Raw genomic sequence first — 24,552 nt, 5'->3', positions numbered from 1 at the left:
TACATCTTTCTCTCTCTCTTTCTCTTGGAAAAGACCACAGAAAGAAAGAAAACAATGTATTTGTGTTTACATTTTGCTTATATATGTATATATATATTATCTGAAGAGACAGGGCAAATTGTTTGGACGTTTATGTGTGTGGGTATGCTTATAAGATTATACTAATGTCGCCTCTATAAACACAGCAGTCAAATAGTACATCTTCTCTTACATTTTGGCTTTTTCCTTCTATATTTAACAGCACTATATTATTATTCATATATGGTAAGTATCAGCTTGCATGCTGATAGCGTTTGTTAGCTAGTTAATGTCCAGATTTGATCATTATGGCAAAGGCAATGTGTATGCATTTACAGCCACATAACGATTTGTTAACTTGACTGCCTGTTGTGAGGAACAGAAGGAGCCCAGCATCAGTGTTGTATCAGATAGATTGTCTGAGACATAATTACTTGGAGTGTTACTGTGAGAAACGCTGTGATTCAGAAGGATTTACTTGCTAGTGACTGTGTTATAATACATTTGCACTCAAGTAGATTTTTCAAATCGATGGAAAGTCTCAAAGGTCATTCTGGCAAAAAATGCTTACTTCATCCGGAAAATGGAGAGGATAGTTTTTCCACCAAGAGTTATTGATTCACACATACCAAAATATTTAATTAAATGTGATTTATAGGGGAATGTCAGAAAATAATAAGACTTTAATTTGAGTCTGGCATTGTTATTGAAGTCCGCTCCAAAAATTGTGAATGACCATCAAAAAATCACCAATGCACCTTAAATGTCCTCCATTGCCCTCTTTCTCTGGCCTCATGGACAGAGCCAGAAACCTGCAACCCAAAGTCCTTGTACAAGCTCATTAGAGATTGTGTAATTAATTATTGTGCCATGTAATGGTGCCAAAGGGAGTTATTATTGTAGGCTCGAGTTTCATTTGGACCATGTGGAGAAGTTATGAATGCCTTATCGGAACACCAAAGACTGGGTTGGAGATTTGGGGGTTCATTTGCATGACTATAGATTAAATTACCATGACGTCACACAACTGGCAACTGCGATTTCAGGTGCTTCATGCAAGCAACAGTTGTAATGTTTTGTTAAGCATTGTATAATATAATTATATTTGTTAATGTTAAAATTATATATGGTTTAGAGAGAAGAAAAACGAACACTACCATTCAAAAGTTTGGGATTGGTACGATTTTTTTTTTTTGAGATTCATGTTTATTCAGCAAGGACACATTCAATTGTTCAAAAGTGACAGTAAAGACGTTCTTTTGAGCTTTCTATTCATCAAAACATTCATAATAGTAAGAAATGTTTCTTGAGCAGCAAATCAGCATATAGAGTGATATCTGAAGGATCGTGAGACACATGATGCTGAAAATACAGCTGTCATCATAGGAATTTTAAATGTATTTACATACAATACTGTTATTTACATTTTTTATAATATCTCTCAATATTAGTGTTTTTACTGTATTTTTGCTCAAATAAATGTAGCCTTGGTGAGCTTAAGAGACTTCTTTCAAAAACGTATAAAAAAATCTTACCGATCCCAAACTTTTGAATGGTAGTGTATATGGTTTATACAGTGAATAAAAATATGTGGATTAATTTCCGCACAATCCACAAAACTAGTTTTAAAACTAGTTTTATACTATTATTACTACCATAATATATATATATATATATATATATATATATATATATTTAAATACCTTTCTTAATTTAAAGCATTCACAATAAATATAGCCATTCATGACATTTTTGTTTGTGTGATTTCTTAGTGAAACACACATTTATTGTCATAGCTGCAGATCAGTCGGGTCTTTCTTATTAGAGCAGAGGTGATGATAATGATGACCGAAGTCTGTGAATGATCATAATTTGTTGAAATGAGTGTTTGTAAACAGTAACTTCATCTGTCCTCTGAGGGGTTTGACTGTGTTTGTTGTGTGTGCCTGCAGAAGTGCAGTGTCACGAGGACTGTTTGACATGCTCTGGCACACCAGATCACTGTAGCAGCTGTCGGGATCCTTCCTCCCTGTTAATGAATGGACGCTGTCTGCAGTCATGTCCCGAAGGCTTTTTCGCTCAGGGCAAATTTTGTGCAGGTATAAACAAACTTTTTTTTTTATTGTGTTTTACCATTGTACGTATGCAGCCTCTGCTTGTTGTGTTGCATGAATTGCTGTTCTTCATCTCACATCCTTTCTCATTTTATCCTCCTCCTCCTCCTATTTTACCACCAACATTCACACACTTCTGGCCTTAACATATTTTTGACACAGTGTTATTTTAAATCCTCAAAATGCCCTGTGCTTTGGGTGACTTCCATTAATAGCTAATCCTATAGCTTTGTTGGTGTGTGTGTGTACTGTGTGTGGATGTGAATGTACATGCACATGAGATGTTTGTCACAGTCATTTCGACAAGTCAAAACACAGACCGGATCCAACACTGGAATTTCCCCTCACTTTGGAGGGCTATAGCATAATTTGACACATTTCCTGCTGTCACACTTTAAAGGCTGATGTACAAACTCTCACACGCACAATTTCAATAGCAATCTCTTTTTGCTCTGCTTTTGCATAGTGTTTTACTATTGCAGCCACAAACTGTGTCCCCCAACCCCTATCACTTATTCTCTTTCTGCCAGCCTGCCAGCCGTCATGTGCCACCTGTGAGAATGACTTTGAATGCACAGCATGTGGTGGGTCCTTTCTCCTCAGTGGCAGGCAATGTGTGACCACCTGTGAAAGAGGTCTGTTCCAGGACCACACACGCTGTCTCAGTAAGTCAACTGCAGTTTACTTTTCATTCACTTTTATTGTCTTGACTTTCTGTGACACTGTTTACTACTTTTAATATTGTAATGTGCAAACCTCAGCAGGTAGCTGAAAAGGAAAGATTGCAGTATTAACAATACAGTATATATACATTTGTGGAACTATCATAGAAATGTTGTCCAAAATCATGTCATGCATTTAAAATGTTACATTTATATTTAAACATATTTATATAAATATAAAATATTCATATAGTTTTTTTTAACAAATATTTATATAAATATTAAATTTATGAATGTATGTGAAAACCTGAAAACCAATCTCTTCCGTGAGCACTTAACCTTATAGAAAAAAAAAAAACAAAAAAAAAAAACAATTCCTTTCCCTTTGAAACATCACTTATCAGGCTTATGCTACTCTGAATAATACCTGAACTTCGTATTTTGAGCACTTCTTGCGTTGTTGTTGCTTTTGCCTCTTTATGATGACTCGCTGAATTTTGTCCTAATTTGTAAGTCGCTTTGGACAAAGGCGTCTGCTAAATGACTAAATGTAAATGTATTTTAAATGTATATAATATATATTTAATAAATTACAGTTGTGGTCAGAATTATTGCCACCCCTGGTAAATATGATGAAAGATGGCTGTAAAAATAAATCTGCATTGTTTATCCTTTTGGTCTTTCTTTTCTTTTCTTTTTTTATCACAAAAAGCTAAGCTTTTATTGAAGTAAAAGAATGGAAAGTGGGGGGTAAATCACATTATGAAAAAAATCAAAACACATTTGCGATAACTATTGGCACCCTTTTATTAAATACTTTTTGCAACCTCCTTTTTCCAAGATAACAGCTCTGAGTCTTCTCCTATAATGCCTGATGAGTTTGGAAATTACCTGACACGAGATCAGAGACCATTCCTCCATACAGAATCTCTCTAGATCCTTCAGATTCCCAGATCCATGTTGGCGCTTCTCCTCTTCAGTTCATTTAATTTTCTATAGGGTTCAGGTCAGGGAACTGGGACGGCCATGGCAGAAGCTTAATTTTGTGCTCATTGACACAATTTTGTGTTGATTTTGATGCTTGTTTTGGATGGTTGTCCTGATGGAAGATCCACCAACGGCCCATTATAAGATTTCTAGATGAAGCCGTCAGGTTTAGATTTTTTTATCTGTTGGTATTTGCTACCATGATACCATGTATCTGAACAAGATATTCAGGACCTCCAGCAGAACAATAGGCCCACGACATTAAAGATCCAGCAGTATATTTAACTGTGGGCATGGGGTACTTTTTATCCCTGTTTGCTTCATCTGACCATAGAACCAGGTCCCTTTTGAAGTTCCAGTCGTGTCTACTGAATATGCTGGAGTTTGCTTTTGGATGAGCGAGGAGGATTTTTCTTGAAACCCTCCCAAACAACATGTTGTGATGTACTTGTTTTTTTAGGCTTTCTGACCCCAAGACTCAACTAATCTCTGCAAGACATTATAATGTTAGATAAATCAGCACAATAGAATGATTTCTAAAGGATCGTGTAACACTGAAAACTTGGGTAGTGACTGCTGAAAATTCAGCTTTGGTATATTACAGCTCAGGTATAAATTGCATTTTAAATGTTAAAATAGAAAAGAGATAAAAAAAATAAAAAATTATTGTATTACAGTCAGGGTGCAAATATCATCTGCCATTTATTTATCTCAAATGATTTAGCTCTAGAACATTTTCTTCTGATTCTTACAGAATTTAATTATTAAATCTAAATAATTTTTTTCTTTGCTAATGCTAAATAATAATAATTGTGGAATGAAGTTGCATTTACTTCATTGCGATCATCAAAAGTGCCCCCAGATTATATTTACATTTGAAATTCTTATTGAACAACATTTTGTATCATGTTAGCTGTAAAAGGTCAATTTCTTCTTTGCTATTAAAGCCAGATGGAGCATTACTGCACCTGCAGTGCATTCACTCCTTGCATAAAAATCCACCTCAAGAAGTAGGTACCTGGTCTTGTCAAGAGACCTGTCTATAGCAATCCAATCTGGAGGGAATCGTGCATTAGTGACCTGCTAACTGGTCTGTGACTGGGAGCACTAGACTGTACTGCAATTACCCCAGTCCCCACTCTCTTTCAATTTCACACTTTAATAAGCCTCTCCTTAAGATTGGACCGTATTGTTCTACAAGGGACAAGATGGAGAAGAAATATCCAGCTTTGGTTGAGCCTATTATGGTGGATTTAGCGGAAATTAATCTTACTGAGGGATTGATTCATTTTGGTCAAGTGATAAGGATTCATTTTCCTGTTGCAAATGCAATGGGTAAGAAGTTAATTAGTTATGCACACAAAAAAAAAAGAGGGTATATCTCAAGGAAACCCTCAGATGTTCCTTCATCTTCATTTCCCTTCTCTCTCTCTCTCTCTCTCTCTCTCTCTCTCTCTCTCTCTCTCTCTCTCTCTCTCTCTCTCTCTCTCTCTCTCTCTCTCTTCTCTCTCTCTCTCTCTCTCTCTCTCTCTCTCTCTCTCTCTCTCTTTCTCTCTCTCTCTCTCTCTCTCTCTCTCTCTCTCTCTTTCTCTCTGTATGTGCCTTTCTCACATTGTTATTATGAAACAAACCAAAAACAGACATTATCAAACATGTTTCACATGATGCCACCACTTGGATATCTTGATATATACCCTATCAAATTGATCCTTTCGCATCTGCAGCGTTTCAAGGATTCATGTAAAACTTTAAAGATTTGTGCTGACAGACATGACCAAGTGTGCTGTCACAAATTTTTCTAGCATGCCAAGCTTTTCCCAAATCTACTGGTTAGCTACATCTCTTGTTCACACTCTGTTGTTGGCTGTCAGAATATTTTGGTCCCATTCCAGCTTCTCAGGGTTCTGGGCCAGCCTGGTGCCAGTGTGTGAGCCTGTGGAGAGGTGCCATGTAGAACCATGAATGTTTCACACTGGGCGCCGTGCCCAGACCCGTAGTTTAATCCTGATCACCAGACTCGCACAAATAATCAGATAAGGTGTCTTATGACCTTATTGCTGCACAACATGATTAGAGACTGTTTTAACAGATTATGTGGTGTTCATAACAATTTCTTATAATTCATAATTAGGTGATTTAGAAGGGGTGCTCGGCTGCACTGTAAAAAAAAAAGAAAAAAAGTTGACTAGTTTGAAAAAATAAGCCAACCTATTACAAGTTAACTCAACTAATTCACTCCAATTAAAGTAAACTTAATTACTTTTGTTCATCTAATGAGTATTATAAAGTCTATATGAATGCCTTATTCTGCATGACCTTATTCTACAGTCCTAATCCTATCCTATACCTAAACTTAACAACTACCTTACTAACTATTAATAAGCAGTAATAGGAGTTTATCGAATCAAAAGTTGTAGTTAATAGTTAGTTAATAGTGAGAATTGAACCCTAATCTAACGCGTGACCCATCTTTTGTTAACAACATGTTTATATTATTCTTGTTAAGTTCATTCAAGATAATAAATGGTAACATCCTACTAAATAATCTGTTCAAGCTACTTTTTTACATAGAAGGATGTTTGCAAGTTGGATGCTTTGTCCCACATCTCTCCCTCTCTCTGTCTGAAGGGGAGATTGATGAGATTTCAAGACTTGTGTGATATATTTATGTGGAGCGGTTCAGTAAATTTGCTAGACAGATTGAGTTAGTGTCCTGACTATTCATATTCAGGTTACATATTCTACCAAGCAAATATCTTTGTCTTATACATAACCGAAAAAACTTCTATATGCTTCTGTTTGTCCTTCAAATCGTGAGACTTTGTTTATATTATGCAAGTGTGTTCTTGTCTTTTGTGTACCCTTTACAAGATCCCTCAGAAAGGTCATCTTTTGTTCTTGTCTGACTGACGTGTTTTCTCTCACAGTAAAGTAAAGTCACTTTTATTCCTCACAGAAAAGCCAACACAAGACCCGAACATAAAGTGACCTTGTAAATCCAGCTTATGCTGTTTGTTTTTGTGTGTGTGTCTTGTTTAGTTTTCTTCACTCACTTTGATTTGAACACGTTATTGACTTTTTCTCCTTTAGGTTGCCATGACTCCTGTTCATCATGCCAGGGGGCGGGGCCTCAGGATTGTTTGACCTGCTCAGACTCCTCCCACTTACTGAAGGATGGATTCTGTGTTTCAGACTGTGAAACAGGCTTTTATACTAGTCAAGGCAACTGTTATGGTATGATGGGCAGAATTCATATGTCAGTTACTCTATGTGGGTTTGTTTGAGTGTTGCTGAGTAATGGAATGAAACATTTTAATATATGTTTCAATTAAATGATTGAGTAAAGTTTTTTTATTTTTTATTTTTTTTTAAATGTGTAATATATTCCAGCCTTACTGTTCACTCAGTAATTTCATTTTTATTTAATTATAAATATGAAGTATTTAGATTTTTGTATTCGGTTAATGTAGCATTTACTAGTCATATTGTTGTGACTTTAATGGCCTTATTCGATGTCTTATCACCGCTGATGATAATATCCTGCTACATAGAGACAAAAGCCTGCTTCACAAATGTCACCTCAAATACATTCCAGCTTCACCCTGACAGCACTACAGCAAATGCAGAATGACACTCTAAATGTCTGTTTTGCGGTGGGAGAACTTTAGCTGCCACATATTCAGCTTGTCTGTTTTATTATAAGAAAGAATTGTGTTGATGTGAGTTTTTTGGGGGTTCTGACTATGGGTAAAAATAGCTTGTGGTTTGAGCACTTTATATCTTGTAAGGCTTTTCTGCATTAATTTGTTCTATTATGAATGTTGTTTCTCATTTTGATTGGGATATTTTAGTCATATGGGGTTGTACACTGAAAAATATTTGGTGTAAGATGTCTTTTCAAATCATTTTCTCTCAGAAATACTTACAAAAACACAGCAAGTAACACATTAAACATGACATTTCTTGCAAAAAATACTTAATAATCTGTGTTTTATTGAAATCATTTTAACAGTGTAGCTGTCTTCGTTTTATATCAATATGTCTGATATTTTAAATATATTTTTATCCTGTTGTAGCTTGTGACCCCTCCTGTGCAACCTGTCAACCTGACAACCCCAGCTGCATGAGCTGCCCGCCTGAACATGCACTGCATCGTGGGAAATGTGTACCACAATGTCCACCACAGTATTACAAGGATGACCATGGCAGTTGCCAAGGTGAACATTTATCTGTTTTTATATTTTGTTCAACACCTCCACGTAGGTTTACTGGCAACCAAAAACGCATAAATCTTGTTTCTAGCGAATTGAAAAAAACATTCATTCTGAAACCCATTTTCTTCTTTGGAAAGTTTCCCTGTCATTTAGAGTCAATCCCGTGAAATGTATTCCCTACGTTTTCTCAGCAAAACCACATGGGTTAGAAAATTGTCATGTCTTCATGTTAGTTTTATGCATGATGAGTTTTAAAATGATATATTAATAACCTGTCAATCATAATCCTGTGGTGTACAATCCATTTGCATGTATCTTTTTTGGCAGGCTTTTCTACTTAACCAGCTCATATGAAAGTGCATAGATTGTGGTTGCTAATGATTGCAGTTGAGTGCTGAAAGGACATTCTGAAGTAGCACAACAACCACAGATATGCAATTTAAAGTATTTAAAGCTACATTTTTATTAACCGACAATAAAAATAAAATTGCTCCTGAAAGGTAATAGGTTACAATGTCCAGGTTGGTTTTTTTGCTCTCATCTCATGAGATGTCTACTAAATCCCCCGTCCTGAACTATGCCTCTGTTGCTCTTCCAGCCTGCCACAGCTCGTGTGCGTCCTGCTCAGGGCCGGCTGTGTCTCACTGCACCTCCTGCTCAAAGTCTCTCATCCTGAACCAAGGCCAGTGTGTGGAGTCCTGTGGAGAGGGTCTGTTCTCCAGAGAGGGACACTGTCACAGTAGGACTGCATTTATACAACTCTGATATTCCCACTCCCACTGTAACATCATGATGTTGTGGAAACTGGGTCATGATAAAACAGGATAGATCATAGATGTGCTGTCCTAAAGAGTTTGAGGTTATTACTAAACAACGATTTGATTCGACCACTAGATAGGTAGATAGATAGATAACAGGTTGCAATTATAAGGTAGTGAGGAAAGGCAAGTGAGCTGTTATTTGTAGCCATTTGGGTGTAGTTGTCCCCTGCCCTGGTGTGTCAATCAGTACTGCATTGCGGGTGAGTGTGTGTGTGTGTGTGTGTGTGTGTGTGTGTGTGTGTGTGTGTGTGTGTGTGTGTGTGTGTGTGTCCTGAATACAGATAACCTACTCTGGCTCTGTGTGGAGATTCAAACTGCTTGTTCATAGAAGTGTATTTGTTGTAGACTGGATATATGTACATATATATTTAGGCTGATAAGGCTGAGAGTATAAAAAATATACACTACTTTTCAAAAGTTTGGGGTTAGTAAGATTGTTTTTAAAGAAATTGACATTTTTATTCTGCAAATATGCATTAAATTGCAAAAAAAAAATTAAGTAATTTATAAAGTTACAAAAGATTTCTATTTCAAAAGGCTGTTCTTTAAACTTTGTTTAACAAAGAGTCTGGAAAACCCCCACTGTATCACGGATTCCATAACGTTTTTCAACTGTGATAATGATTAAAAATGTTTCTTGGGCAGCATATTAAAATGATTTCTGAAGGATCATGTGACACTGACTGCTAAATATTCAGCTTTGTCATCACAGTAAAAAAAAAAAAAAAAAAAAAATAGAAAACAGTAATTTTGAATTATAATATTTCACAATTTTAACATTTTTACTGTTTTGTATTATTGTTTTACTGAGTTTTTTGTTGTTGTTGTTGTTGTTACTACTGATCCCAAACTTTTGAATGGTAGTATACTAAAAACGCCTTAAATAGATAATATCATTAGCTCAGTATAAAAACAATAGAAATCAATGTACAATGTCCCCACCATGGTGGGAAAAAAAATGTGTGTGGATGCATGTATGAAATCATAAATTGAGTGGGTGTACCTCATGATCCCCTCGAAAAAGCAGCTATTAAGTGTAAATTGTCTAATTATATTTATGAGGTATAACATGAAATGGCTAATGTTTAGGTTTAGTCAGTTAAAGTCAGAGAGAGTGTGTCACATGTGTATATGAACTTTATTTTCAACTCATTTCCTTCTCTATGCAGGGTGTCATGTATCCTGTAGGGTCTGTGTGGGTCCGGACTCCTCAGACTGCTTGCAGTGTGTCAAACAGGAAGAGGTTCTGCAGCCTCAGAATGGACATGTCTCTCACGGGTCCTGTACGTCTACCTGCAGGCCACAGCATTACCTTGACACGGATCAGACTTGCAGAGGTGAGAAAAAAAGAAGATATATCCTTACATTTTTCTCTAAACATGAAGACACATACGCTATGATATTTGATTCTCAGTAGCTCACTGATTATGAATTGATGGCAGGATAAACGCTGTTGTGTTGAGTGACACACTGCAGGTTGTTTGCACTAGCTATTCCCAATGTCTTTATCCTTGATGACTGAAGATCTGCAGTTTATTTTAGATACACCAGGGCTGCTGTACAGGATGTTAAACACCCTCTGGAAAACGATTTTCATTAAAAATTCAAATCCTGACCGAATCCTGCCAAAAAGGATTAAGAATGACATTCTGTTGTGAGCCGTCATACAGGAACACAAAAATGTACACAGAAACAGAATGTTAACATATTTTTTTTGTACATTCATCAAGGACTGCAGGCTTAGTACCACCAATACCTCACTTCTATAGCACTCAATAACATTTACAGTTGCTTTTACAGTCACGTTGAATGGTGTCTGAATTTTGCACAGTGAATCATTTCTGTGTTTATGATGTTCCCACATACTGAGAGCTTCACAGGGAAGTTTTGGCTCCAGTATGTGTCAAACACGGTGCATAACTGAAATGTTCTGCAGTTTTTATTTGTCTGAATATGATCAAATAACTTTTGCAATTGTATCTGAATGAAATTGCTTATAATGAAATATTAAATTAAATTAATTGGTAACACTTAACTATGAGGTTCAATTGTTTAAGGAATTTGGTATCATGAAGCATATCATTTAAGCATTTATTAATCTAGTTTAATGTTACTTTATAAATACTGTTATTCATTGCTAATCCATTTTTGTTCATAATATTTTAATATTTATGCAACTTGAAATGTTAGCAATATATTAATATGTAGAAATTAACATTAACCAAGATTAATAAATGCTGTAAAAGTAATAAAAAAATAAATATATATTTTTTTTTGGGCTTTAAAGCACGTTACTGAAGGTAGTGAGAGAGTGGCCAGCGGGGTGTTCATTCAGTGGGTCCACTGTCATGAAGCTCAATACTATAATAATGACAAGTGCCTCTTTCTTCAATGAAGACCTTTGTGTTGAGCCAGCATGCTCAGGCAAATGTTGAGCTTCCTCAGGGCTACTTGTGTGTGTGTGTGTGTGTGTGTGTGTGTGTGTGTGTGTGTGTGTGTGTGTGTGTGTGTGTGTGTGTGTGTGTGTGTGTGTGTGTGTGTGTGTGCTGATGGGATCAGATATCATGCAGAGGAAATTCCAATCTGTAAATCCCTTTAAAGTCAGTCTCTCTGCAGACCTTCTGTGTGTGTGTGTGTGTGTGTGTGTGTGTGTTAGTCTGACTCAATAGCGTGATGAGATCTTAAATTCAATTTAGTGTGGCCAACCATTATACCTTTATTAATAGCACTCATTGGTGTTTTACAGATCCATGCATTGAAATAATTAGTAATATCATGAAATGTTGATTCAGACATTTCCATACACTGCAAATTCAAGAAGTAATTGGACGCTTAAGTTACAATTAAAAATGTGTCAGTGTTTTTGCATTAAAATATAAAATCAAGTTGCATTTATTTAATAATACAGACGCACTATTCAAAAATATCCAACAAGTATTTTAATTATAAGTAAAATCAATGGATATTGCTGTCATATGATTTGAATTTAATTTGTTGTTGCCACTGTTTATTCATACAGTAGTATGTTTATGTCACATTAATGAAAGTAGAAATAGTTAATTGCAATTGTATGCAAGTGTAAGTAAAGGTCAGCATTCAAGCACATATTAAACAGTATCCTGTCTCAGACTTTAAAACTATGGTGTGCATTTAAAAATCGATTAAGAGTGCATTAAAGGATTCAGACCATGTGAACACTAACCTCCAAAACGGATGCACCATTCCCATCTTTCTGGCTTCATTTCAGAACACACCCCATGTGCTGAAATGTGATTTAAAAGAAAAAATGATCAATATGTGAGGCCTTTAGGCATGTTTATTGTGTGTGTGAATTGCATTAACAGAAAGCTTAGCCCTGTCTCCAATTCACACAATAGAATACAAATGACCTGGGTTAGTATTTAGCACACCTACTATTCTCCTTTGGGGAATGTACTGAATTATGGGGGTAGATAAAACCCTTTGTTCTGATTGACAATGAAACCTGGCTGAACAGACAAATAATTTAAAGAGAAGCAGACAACTTTGGTCACATCGGAGCATGGCTGTTGACACATGTGTCCTAAGGGCTTTACTCCAAATCAAGAAGATTGTCATGGGCCTTTGTATTTTTCAGTTATTATTTATGTTTGGGTGTGTGTTGTCTGCATTTGTCTACCAAACGTCTCTCACATTTAATCTGGTAGAGTAGTGGAGACGAGTCCAGACTTTACACCCGTGACAGAGCCCACTGCTTTCATTCAGCCGTGTGCACATGGCTCAGCTCTCTGACTGACAGCCTTTTTAGAGGAAATGCCTTTTCTCTACATACGTAGCTTAAAGGCAGATTGAGCATTGTGTCTACAAAACAGCAGTCCTAAGCCCTGTGATGAAGTTGGTTCACTAACTTACTGATCATTTAAGTTAATAAGTAGATGTGGGAATGCACACGTGTAAAAGTTTTATTTTTGTCAATATTTTACATGTACATAATTTTGTTTTAAATTCAAAACAATATTATGAAGTATTATTACAATGTAAAAAAGCTATTTCTCTTTTAATATATTTTAAAATGTTAATTATTCCTCTGATGGCACAGCTGATTTGAACAATGTTTGCAGTTCAGGGAAGAAGGAGGCGGGAACCGGCGAACCTTCAATTTAAAGAAAACACACAAAATAAACAAATAAAAAGACGAGAGCGACAGCCCCTCACGGATGACTGCCCAATATTATTTATTATTATTTAAGGGTAATTTGACTACTTAGTGAAGCAAGTCTTTGTGGTTTCCGATCCATAGTTTCAGTGTGTTCATGAGTTTATAACACCAATATTTCACGTAAAACAATCACTTTCTCCCTCCTTTTCTCTTTCAGAATGTCACACCTCATGTTCAGGCTGCACTGGTGGAAGTTTCCAGAATTGTACTTCCTGTGTACGACCCAGTATCCTTCACCAGGAGCAGTGTCTCGATAAATGTTCTCATGGTTTCCATGTTCAGGACCGTTCTTGCCAAGGTAGTTATGGGTGTTATTCTGTTCCTTCACACAAAAGAAACCCATTTCCCTGTGGATTAATATGTTCAATGGATTCTTTTATGAATCTAATGTTGTGCTCATTATTTTCTCTCCCTTCAGCCTGTCATCCATCATGTAAGGAGTGTACGGGCCCGTCTCAGGCTGACTGTTCTGCCTGTCCAGCCCACGCCAGTCTCCATAACGGCTACTGTCGAACCAGCTGCCCTGAGGGCCAATACCCGAATGTTGTGGGCTACTGCATTGGTGAGTAAAAATCAATCTTCCCAGACCATCACCAAAACGTGCTTCCAAGTGACACCTTTGATCTCAAGTCATTGCACCTGCCCAGGTTTAAGGTGTCAACTGAGCACATTTTGCCTTCAAGGGAGGATTTGCTGTTCAAAGGGCACGTCAGGTTTTGTTGTAAAGTCAATGCCAAGAGCATGGAAATGGGCAAATGTGCTTTGAGCCAGTTTGATTCATGAAACTAGTCAATTCTGTTACCCTGTTATTTGGTACTTAATAAAATGTGGTTGAAGTACCAGTCTGTGTCTCATAAAGAGAAGAGGTTTTGTGCAGTTAACATGAGAAAACAAATAGAAAGTAGTAAGCAGTGAAAGTGCTTTAGAAAGTCCTTCTTCACTAAAATATAAATGTGTCTCTTAGTCAAAATAGGCACAAACACAGTTGGAAAATACTGTAGAAAGAGCAGATTTTGATATAGAGTATTTATCAATAAATTTGAAATTATTTAATTGGATTACATTTGACTTTAGGGCTGAGAGCAGTCATTTCTTACTCTGTGTACTGGATTTTGTTGCCATAAAAAAAGTCAACAGTAAAAAGTTTGAAGTAAATATTTTCCCCAATTCTGTCAAGCTCAAGAGAGGACAGTGGACAGTAAAAAAACAAACCTCTTTCCTGTGGTTTCACAGACAAGGCTTAAGCCTAGTTCCAGACTAAAATGCATGTTTGAGCTGTTTTAACTGAAAGCAACTTGTACTAAAATATCTTAAAATATGTCAGTGCCATTGTTTTGTCTCAAGATGCACACCAGTAATGTTTTTTTTTCTAAGGCATGTTTATAAAAAATACTTAAATGTCCTTATTGAACTAAGGCCTAATCCTGGCTTAATCTAAACTCTGTGAAACCAGGCCTTGATATATTATTTTATTACCTGCTTTTTTTTATTTCAATTTGTCATACCTCATATTTTTATGTGGATAAGGTTAGAACAGTGCTTTTAATGATTGAGTAATTGCTTTTCCTCAGAAACTTTGCACAAACTCTGTTTAGATCTTGCTACATGAGTCAGTAAAGCCTGAACTCTATGCGTATAATTTAAAGAATTTGTACCGATATTATCAATCAGGCTGAGAAATAAGCCAACAGAGGATTTCATTGGCTGATATGCATCTCTTTATTATCAGTGCCCTCATGGCAATGAAGCCAGTCAACTCCCACAGCTGATTAGGAGTGAGAGAGGATATACAGATAAAAGAGTGTTTACTTTTACAACTTTAGAACATTGTTAAGATACAATCTTTTTTTCCTCCATTTCCTCTCCTCAGTTCGGGATGTTCTACTGGATATGCATCATAATAATATACGCTGTCTGTCTCTGTTTCTCTGTCAGAGTGTGAGGAGGGATGCCAGCGGTGTGTGGCAGACCTGCAGTCAGGCTCTGGCTCTGTTTGTTTGTGGTGTAAGGTTCCCAGGATGCTGCTGCTGGGAGATCGCTGTGTACCGCAGTGCCCACTCAAATACTATCGGTGGCACGGAGCCTGCAAAAGTAAGTTAAAATGAGAAAGAAAGTACATTTAGAGCAAAAAATAAAGTACATTCCCAGAACCAGATGCGAACAGACAGAATTTTTTTTTTTTTTTTTTTATCAGGCTACACATGATTCACTGCATTTTTATGCAAAACAATATCAGATCAAGCAATAACACGCATTGTTTTTGTTAGTAAGACTTATTGTAAGGTCTCCTATTAAATTCATATTATAATACAATTTTTTGAATACAATTCTACTAATAATGTATAGGGGAAACGTAATTTGCAATGAATTTGTGATGGCAAATATGCGAGATGTGGTGGCGAAAACCTAAGATTAATGTACAGTATCAAATCATTTCTAGTTATTTGTAAGTTACAATTAACAAATTACTTGTGTGAATTGATATCTAGTACATCTATATGAATAAATAATAGGGAGAATGGAGCTTCACTGTCCTTTTTTATTAACTGATTATACACATCTTTTCCTGTTTTATAACTATAATTGCAATATCGCAACCATGGTGATAAGATTGTCACAATATGCTTATGTTGTACCCTAATCTGCATCTGCAATGATAATTCATCAAATTTTTTAACATCATCTAACTGTCTTCCTCTGAGAAAACCGTGTGCTGCTTTATTTCCAGCATGAGTTTCATTATGTAGAATGAGCATCATTAGTCACGCAGTGTCTAATCTCAATGCCAGCATCCTCTTTATGCACAGGTTTGTCATTCTACGTGATCTCTCAATGTAATATAGCCAGAGCCTCTGTTTTCATAACCCTGATGCAATTACCTGTGATGCTTTGAAAGTGGCTCCTCTGCTGACAGTGTAGATGAGACGGTGCATTTGTTTTTATTAGGGAGTGCGATGTAGTGCTCGGCTTTAATGCAAAATCTTTTAAGATGCTGATGTGATCTATAAACCATTATGACCTTTTTTTAATTGCCTTGCTTTTGCGTGATACAAAGGGAGCGTGCATGTGCACAAGTGTGTTTATACAGTATGTTAGTGTGTGTGTGTGTATGTATGTCTGAATTGGCTCTATGTGCATTAAAGGCAATAGACCATTAATGGAAATTACTTGCACTTAGCATTAGCAAGTCTGTGCGCTCTTTGAAGGTGATATGTCAAGTTGACAGCAGACTGAATGTCATATTTGAATGGATATTTTTGCTGGATGTCAACAGTATTGCTTTTATATATCTACTGTTTTTATAATATTGTTGTGGAATGTAAATGTCCTTGGCAACAGCGCTCATTAAAATGTCAAGGTTATCTGATACAAGTTTTGCACTATTTTCTAAGATTCTAAGAGTTTGACAATTATTATCTGCTAAAACTGAGTCTTTTCTCAATCACTCGTAGGCATCTACATGACAGCAGTTTACAGTGTATATATAGTATTACATGTTATTAACAGTAAGTTAATTAAAAATTAATTTACACAATGGCGTAAATAAAGCCTTTTTCATCCCATTCCTCTCTATTTCCAAAGCTAAAAGATATTTGATATATAATTATCTCATCTTCATACTTACTGTCCTAATTGTTTGGTCATCGTTGTTATTGTCCTGTGCCTGTGTTCTCCAGAATGTCACTCTTCCTGTGAGGAGTGCAGTGGGGACGGTCCTCTCACCTGTACTTCCTGTTTGGCGCCTGATGTTTTGGCCCCATCGGGTCTCTGCAGCCCTCGCTGTCCAACCGGATATTACGCTGATGAAAACAGGGTGTGCCAAAGTAAGTTCGTCTTTACTTATAGTTTTTTATAGTGCGTCCATCCATCCATCCGTTATAAAAAAGTGTGCATATGTGTTTGATAATCATATTTGATACATCAGGCTTTATGGCTCATATAGTATGATAAAATATGATTGAATCTCGTACTCGAGGAGGAAAAAATTTGATTTTATTCAGCGGCTCAAACTGAGCAAAAATATGCAATTTGGTGCAGTTGCTGATATTTCATATGGCCAAAAAGTACGATGAAATTCTGATAGCTGGTGATGTAAATCAATTCATAACTGTACAGCAGACTGCTTAGATAAAATGCAAATAAATAACAGTTTTCACTCCATATCTCCCAATATTTTGTCTGCTTTAATGCTGTAAGATAATAAATAAATGCTTAGTTTTGTGATTTTGTAGTTTTTGTTGTGGGTGCCAAACATATAATACAAAACAACGATGATCGATAAATGTACAAATAAACATTCCTCAAAAGTCTGATGTATCATATTTGCATACAATGTATTTACATAAATTTTAACATGATAAAATTTTTTTAATAATGATGCATGGACAATCAAGTTAACCCAAGTTGTTTTTTTCCAGTAATATTGCGAAAAATATGAAAGTTATTCTTGCATTTAATCGTATAAAATTCAGTAAGGCAACTGTATCAGTAAGAGGAACTTTAAAAAAAAATGATCTAAAAAGCCTTTTACATGCTAAAACAGTATAAACTATCAATCATATGACAGAAGGTATGTAGGAGATTGTGTACAAGAGGTTTTTCAGCAAAGTTTTAATTATGTTGTTAATTTAGAGACATATTACATATGATACAGGATTACGTATTGATGAAATGATTATTGTGTGTGTTTCAGTGTGTGACACTCAGTGTCTGAGCTGTGAGATGGCGGGTGTGTGTGCATCGTGTAGAGATCCTGCTAAAGTGCTTCTGTTTGGGGAGTGTCAGTATGAGAGCTGTGCTCATCAGTACTACCTGAACACCACCACACGCACATGCAGAGGTGAGCCATACATCAAATGATCTCAGAGAAATATTCATTTAGACTAGAAACTTTTACATCCTGATATATTCAGCCATTTTAAAATGTGGTAAACTAAACTATTAGTTTTACTTGTCCATGAGACAGGTATTTTGATTTTATTCTTTGATTTGTATGTTTGTTGTATAGCCCGTTATTTTTGCCTTGCTGCTCCAAAACTCTTAAGTTCCTGTTTCTTCTTTTGTAGGCATTGAACATTAATCTCATAAAGGCTGGAATACACTACACAATGTTTTCTCAGAAAGTTGGATTTGAGATTTCTTAGCTTCAGACTATGATTCCATCCAGCTAGAGGAAATCAAACATGTTTGATATTTTGAGCAGATTTCAGAACACGTATTGTTTTAATTTTTCATGCGTCTCCTAGCAACAAGGACCATGTTTCTGTGTGAGTTTGTTGTGTTTGGAGCAACATGAAAGTCTAGTACTATGTGATTCTCAGTCATTAAGTGTACGATGCCCAGTTTTTTTTCTGTAACCATGTACAAAGTCGGAAAGTGTATGATGCCCATTGTTTTAAAAACAGTTCAAATGTTGAAAGTTGTGTAGTGTATTCCAGCCTTGAAGAAACATCCTACATACTCTATCAGTCTATTATAACTAACATACATCCATAAAATGCACAGAACAGTTGAGCTAAAGAGAACGTATTTTAATATCTAATAATTAAGGTCAAGTAAATTTCAAGATGACACACGTCTAATTAAATTAATAATTAATTTAATTTCAGAGAAGATATTTGTTAATATTTGTGAGTGTGTTCAAATCTTTTTTTTTCTTCTTTTTTCTTAAGTATGCAAACAATACAAAACAGATAAGTACATAAAGAAAACAACAGCAAAAAACAAATATAGACTTAATATAGATGTTGAAAAAGCAAGTATCAGACAAATAAGCTTGTTGACAACAAACAAGAAAAAAATGCATAATACGAGAAGAGACAAATGAGCAAACAAACAAATAAATAAATAAACATATAAACAACATAAAACATCATTGGCACATGACCCGGTCATGGCTCTGCCTGCTCTTGGATATAAAACGTTTAAAAGTGACCATCAGTTTTAGTTGTAAGGTATGTGCTTTTAGCTAGGTATATTATCCAGTCCCATCTTGGTCTATAGACACGTTGGCCATGTGGTCCTGTCATGACCTTGTCAGGGGGAGGGAGGGAGAAAGGGTTGGAGAGTAGAGGGGTGTACAGGAGACCAAGGAATGGTGAGGAAAAAGAAGAATAGAAAGGAGGAAGAAAGGGGAAAAAAAATGTGTGTTGAGTGTGTTCAAATCCTAATACGATGTGGTTTGGGATTTGTGTGTGGAACATATACCCACACAGTGAGAGCTTTATTTTGTTTTGATGGGATTTACAGAGAAGATCAAAAGGAGACAGATTATTTTTTTGTCCCTTGAGATGTGTGTTTTTGAATGAGGGAGAGTGAATCAGAAAGAGGGACAATAACAGAGGGAGTACGAGTGTGTGAGGTGTGATGCTGTTTACCCCTGCAGTTCAGTGAATGAAGGTTACCTTGACAATATTTGGAGGGAGCACATCAATAATGCTGGACATCATTGTTGTTTGTGTCTTTATGGATAGATATGTGAAAGAACAACTCAGTCTAAATGACATATGGACAAATGAGCTGATTTTGAGTTGAAGCTTAAGTTGAGTTGAAGTTAAATATGGACATCACTGACATTTGAATTGGATGTAGTGTTAAATGAAGTTAGCCACTGTTCTTTTCAGATGAATGTTTGAAATGTTTTTGCTGGGAGGATGGTTTCATTGAATGAGGGGAGAGATGATGAGATTATATAGATTGAGCGATGACAGAAAGAGTGTGATGGGGCTTTTTAATGAGCTTTGCTGATTTAGAGAGCGGAGGTCTGGTTGTGAGTTATCAAATGGTCGGCTAGTGCTCTCTTTAATGGATGATTTGAGAACTGAAATATGGTCTCTTATCTTTCTCATTGTAAGTCAAGCGGTGTATTGAAATCCTTCATATTTCTTTTTTGTACAGATACTATTCAAGCTTGGTTTTGCAGATAATTGAACCTTAAATTTAAATAAAACCTACCTTATGAAATGCTTATAAAAAGATGGTCCATTCTGATTGGATGAGCTGTGTTAAAGCTGTTGTTAAATGGTAGTTGATGCACAGCTGTGATTACACTTTCTATGTAAGTTGCTATCTCGACACAGATAAACTAATGAACTATATTACTTGGCGGGCAAATTGTTTATTCATTGTACAGAATAAATTAAAGAAAAGTTGTCACTGTTTCTGCTACATCACAACTTCAAGGGGTGTTTAAACACCCCACTGTAACATAGAGTCTCTCTTGGCATATTGCTTTATTAATTAACATTTCTAGAAAGTTCTCCATTCCTTTAGGCAATAATGTTGTCAAAATTTGCATACTGAATAAAAAGTGATTGGTCTTTATCATACGCTGTTTTTTCCTTCAATAAATGCAAATCTAATGCCAATCTTTCATGCTCTCTCATCACTCTCATCACTCTAATCACTCTCTTGGCCTTTTTCTTTCTAGTTTCAATTTGCTTTTCTTCTATCACACTCCAATTAATCATTTTGTCTTCTCATATTCCTCCCACCCACTCTATCTTTTGCTCTGTTTCTCTCAGAGTGCGACTGGAGCTGTAACGCGTGCCGCGGACCCCTGCGTAGTGACTGTCTGCAGTGCATGGAGGGATACGTCCTACAGGATGGCATTTGTGTGCCCGGTTGCTCGCCAGGATTCTACCAGGATGCCGAGAGATGTCTGAGTCAGTCATCAACAAAACTAACAACCTTCATTATGAGTCCAACCAATAAATTTTCCAGCTCAATAAACGTTGACATTTCAATCTCTCAGTCAGTTGTCACGGTCGGGGAGTGAGGGAGGGCCACTAATTTCAGCTGTATAGTGCCAACATTAGCCGCTGTGCTAGAGCCAAGGTTTAATGGCACTTTAATGGATTGATTTCAAATTAGACTGAAAGTCTATCAGCGGTGCTGTAGGTATAGACCAGATTGAAGAAGCACATTACTTAAAATGTAAGTAAAATTGAACATTGTGAAAGATTGATATTATCCAGCATTATCAAGTTATTGTAGTATTTAACTCACTGACACTGAAACATTTCAGCAGAGGAACTGGAATTTATTTGACATCTATTATAATTGATTATATTTTAATCTCTTTTACATTTATTATAAATTAATAATTGTTATAATATTATTATATTTTAATAATACATTTACACTACCATTTAAAAGTTTGGGGTCAGTAAGATTTTTTTTTTTTAAAGAAATTAATGCTTTCATTTAGCAAGGATATATTAAATTGATCAAAAGTGACAGTAATGCAGTAAAGACAGTAATGTTACAAATATCCCAAATAAATGCTGTGCTGTTCTGTTGAACTTTCTAGTCTTCAAAGAATCCTGGCAAAAAAAAAATCTATCAATTGCGGTTTACACAAAAATATGAATCAACACAACTCAATGTTTGAACACAGAATGAATCAACACAAAATTATCATATTATAATAATTTCTGAAGGATCATGTGACACTGAGTATTCACCTTTGCCATCACAATGAATTGCATTTTAAAATATATTGAAATAGAAAAGTTATTTCAAATTGTAGTATTATTTCACAACATTACTATTTGTTCTGTTTTCATTTTTTTTATTTTTTTTATGCAGCCTTGGTGAGCATAAAACATTCAAAAACATGTTTCCAACTTTTGAAAGGAATTTTTAAAAATCATTTTAGCATGTAAAATGATAGACAACTTGGATTTCATATAAAATATAAATCAAATTTCATGTCTTCAGTCTTTCTCTTCCTCCTTTCTCTGAACAGGCTGTGATGAGCACTGTGATCATTGCCAGACCCATGGCCGATGCCAGCGGTGCCAGCTGCCGTATGCTGTGTTGAATGGACAGTGTGTACGGGAATGCGGAAAGCGCTACTTTTTAGACGACTCGACCCGTCAGTGCACCGGTGAGTGCTGTAAATCTGGTCTGAGAGAGTGATCGTGACTGCCTACATTGTTCATTTTGGCATACTTACCAACCTGCTAATTTTAGAGAAGCTCAGTACAGTGTGACGCAGTTCCCTCTCGTGTCCTACCTGAGTCTAATGACAGATTGTTTACTGTTATTTCCCAGCATGCTCAGCTGGTTGCTTGGAGTGCGTGAGTGCAGGTGAGTGTCACGTCTGTGCTGAGAGCTCCTTCCTGAAGGGTGGTCGATGCATCCCGGATTGTGGTCATGGATACTACGCTGACCGAAAAACAAGAGCCTGCCATGGTAACCTGTAATTTCTGCTTCACATATCTGATACAAAATAAGATTTCTAGAGACCAAAATAAATCTTTATACTTGGCCAGCATAATCGGTGCAGTGCTTTTAGTATGTACACATTTAAAATAAAAGGTTCTATAGAGAGCCTTAAAGGGTTCTGACAGGCACTTTATATATAGAACCTTTAGAGGTTACCCATCAAAGGATCATTTTATGGATTTAGTTTTAATTAACTATTTTTCTTTTTATTCTTTTTTTTAGGGATGCACCGATATGAAATTTTTGGCCAATACCGATAATCGATAATTCTTTATATAAAAGCAGATAACCGATATATTGGCCAATAAATCTAAATAAGAGTTTTATATTATTTTTGAGAGCCTGATTACAAAAACTAAAGTCTCACCGTTAAAATCCATGTCCCAAGCACACAATTATAATGAAGTTCTCATTATAATTTTATGCAGCCTATATGACAGACTTGCTGTCTCGCTTATACAGTTAAATACTTAACTGTATATATTTTTTTAAGTGATTCCAATCATATTTCAAACATTTCAAAACCATCATGGTGAACAGTGAGCATCTAAAGTGTCTCAGCTGAAGGGAGTAATCCATTATTTATCAGCTTTTATTGGGCCGATAACGATAACATTAAAAATGAACATATATCGGCCGATACCGATATCGGTTACCGATATATCGTGCATCCCTACTTTTTTTTTGTAAACAGCTTGTAAACATATTTTATGACTAGAAAAAATGAAAATAACCCATTAAACATGAAAGTATTATGCAATCATTTAAGACATTTCGCCTTATATAGAGCCTTTTTGACATTAAGGATTCTTAAAAAATGAATTAAGAGACCTAGGATTCTATATAGAACACCACTGAACCTTTTTTCTGAGAGTAAGAGTAAATATTATATTTCCTTATATTATATTTTACATTTGTCTATTTTAATATTTTAAATCTATTTAGTTTTTATGTTTTTATTGAGTTATTGAAATTCTGTATGCTTTTATGACTGTAAGAGTATTTGACCATCCCATCCACTTTTGTTTCTACAGCAAACAGCCGCGCTCCATCTCTTTATATCAATGGCTCTCTGCTGGTTCCTATTGGTGGAGTTAAGCCTCTGGATCCAGCTCTCCTGTCAATTAAGGATGCAGATAGCCAATCAGAGAGCATGCTGCTCCAGCTCCTTCAACCGCCTAGTAACGGCCACCTCATGGTCCTGGAGAATGACAGAGACAGAGCACTGGGCAGAGATGATATTTTCACCTTTACTCAGCTCAAACATAGAGCTGTGCGCTTCATTCATCATAAAGAGCAGACCAAGTGAGTGTGTGTGTGTAACAAGGAGTGGCAGAATTAATCCAGGGTCATTTCCCCAGGATATTTGTTTGAGAAGTCATTAGACACATATAATTTTTATTTATCAACTAGATGATTGTATGGAAGTCTAAAATCATTCATTTCGTAGTTTACTCACTGTTTATAGTTCATGTAAAAGATTACATTTCTCATCTCCTGAAATATCACTTTAGGGTGACGATTCTGTTCTTCATTCCTGCGGGATGTAGCCCATTTCTGCTTAGATAGACATATTTTAGATATTTGTTGAACTTTATACACCAAAATATCCAGAGAGATGCTGTACAGGAGTAAAACAATGTTGTATAAAAGCGTGGGTGTCGAGTGTGTGTGTTTTGAGTGATGGACTAAGTCTGAGTGTGTGGAGTCATTAGCTTTAATTACCTCGGTGAAGTTGCTGAGGCATTTGACAGGACACACACACACACCCCACAGTGACCATAAGCCGCAGCATTTGTGTTGATCACGTGTGGAAGTCAGATTGACTGCTGACCTTCAATTTTCTCTCAACTTTCTCACAGTTTATATATTTATAGCTCTGTGATTTAATTAACAAGTGATCTGTGTGCCCTCACACTTTCACCCCTATTTTATTCCTCATCCCTCTTTTCACAATGTATCCCTTTTTCAGTCTTTATATTTTCTCTTTAAAGAAAAATGTCTTTTTCTCATTTTCGTCTCTGCCGTTTGCTTCTCTGGGTCTTTTTAGTCATTGTGTCATTTTCTGTTGCTTTTGTCCACTTTATACTCAAACACACGGAAACTATTACATCCCATTCACTCAATAATGAGCTAATCATTTTCATTAAGACATTATTTGGTACAGTATGGTTATGTCAACAGTATGACATTATTTAATATGTTTACCAAGCTGTTTTCTTTGTGTGGACTGTTAGCTGGTCCCTACAATATAGATGATTTTAGGTTTTGTAGCAAAATGTAAGCAAACCCTGACTCACCCATATT

General features: G+C 36.0%; 1 protein-coding gene across 2 annotated transcripts in view; it reads left to right on the top strand.

Annotated features, from left to right (window-relative positions):
• fras1 (Fraser extracellular matrix complex subunit 1) overlaps window positions 1–24,552 on the top strand; it is a 118,854-nt gene that overhangs the window by 45,281 nt on the left and 49,021 nt on the right. For both annotated transcript variants that reach the window (XM_082168737.1, XM_082168736.1), the window contains exons 13-27: window positions 1,971–2,117; window positions 2,663–2,797; window positions 6,872–7,015; window positions 7,858–7,998; window positions 8,594–8,734; window positions 9,986–10,153; window positions 13,172–13,312; window positions 13,433–13,576; window positions 14,950–15,105; window positions 16,692–16,838; window positions 17,708–17,854; window positions 20,538–20,678; window positions 21,764–21,904; window positions 22,072–22,212; window positions 23,280–23,550. In XM_082168737.1, the coding sequence (XP_082024863.1) occupies window positions 1,971–2,117; window positions 2,663–2,797; window positions 6,872–7,015; window positions 7,858–7,998; window positions 8,594–8,734; window positions 9,986–10,153; window positions 13,172–13,312; window positions 13,433–13,576; window positions 14,950–15,105; window positions 16,692–16,838; window positions 17,708–17,854; window positions 20,538–20,678; window positions 21,764–21,904; window positions 22,072–22,212; window positions 23,280–23,550 (2,305 nt within the window). The remainder of the gene's footprint in view (window positions 1–1,970; window positions 2,118–2,662; window positions 2,798–6,871; window positions 7,016–7,857; window positions 7,999–8,593; window positions 8,735–9,985; window positions 10,154–13,171; window positions 13,313–13,432; window positions 13,577–14,949; window positions 15,106–16,691; window positions 16,839–17,707; window positions 17,855–20,537; window positions 20,679–21,763; window positions 21,905–22,071; window positions 22,213–23,279; window positions 23,551–24,552) is intronic.

This window comes from Leuciscus leuciscus, assembly GCF_965113295.1.
Source record: "Leuciscus leuciscus genome assembly, chromosome: 5".
NCBI classification, from domain to species: Eukaryota; Metazoa; Chordata; class Actinopteri; order Cypriniformes; family Leuciscidae; genus Leuciscus; species Leuciscus leuciscus.
Note: the sequence above shows the minus strand (reverse complement) of the source record. Positions and strands in the feature narration are given on the sequence as shown.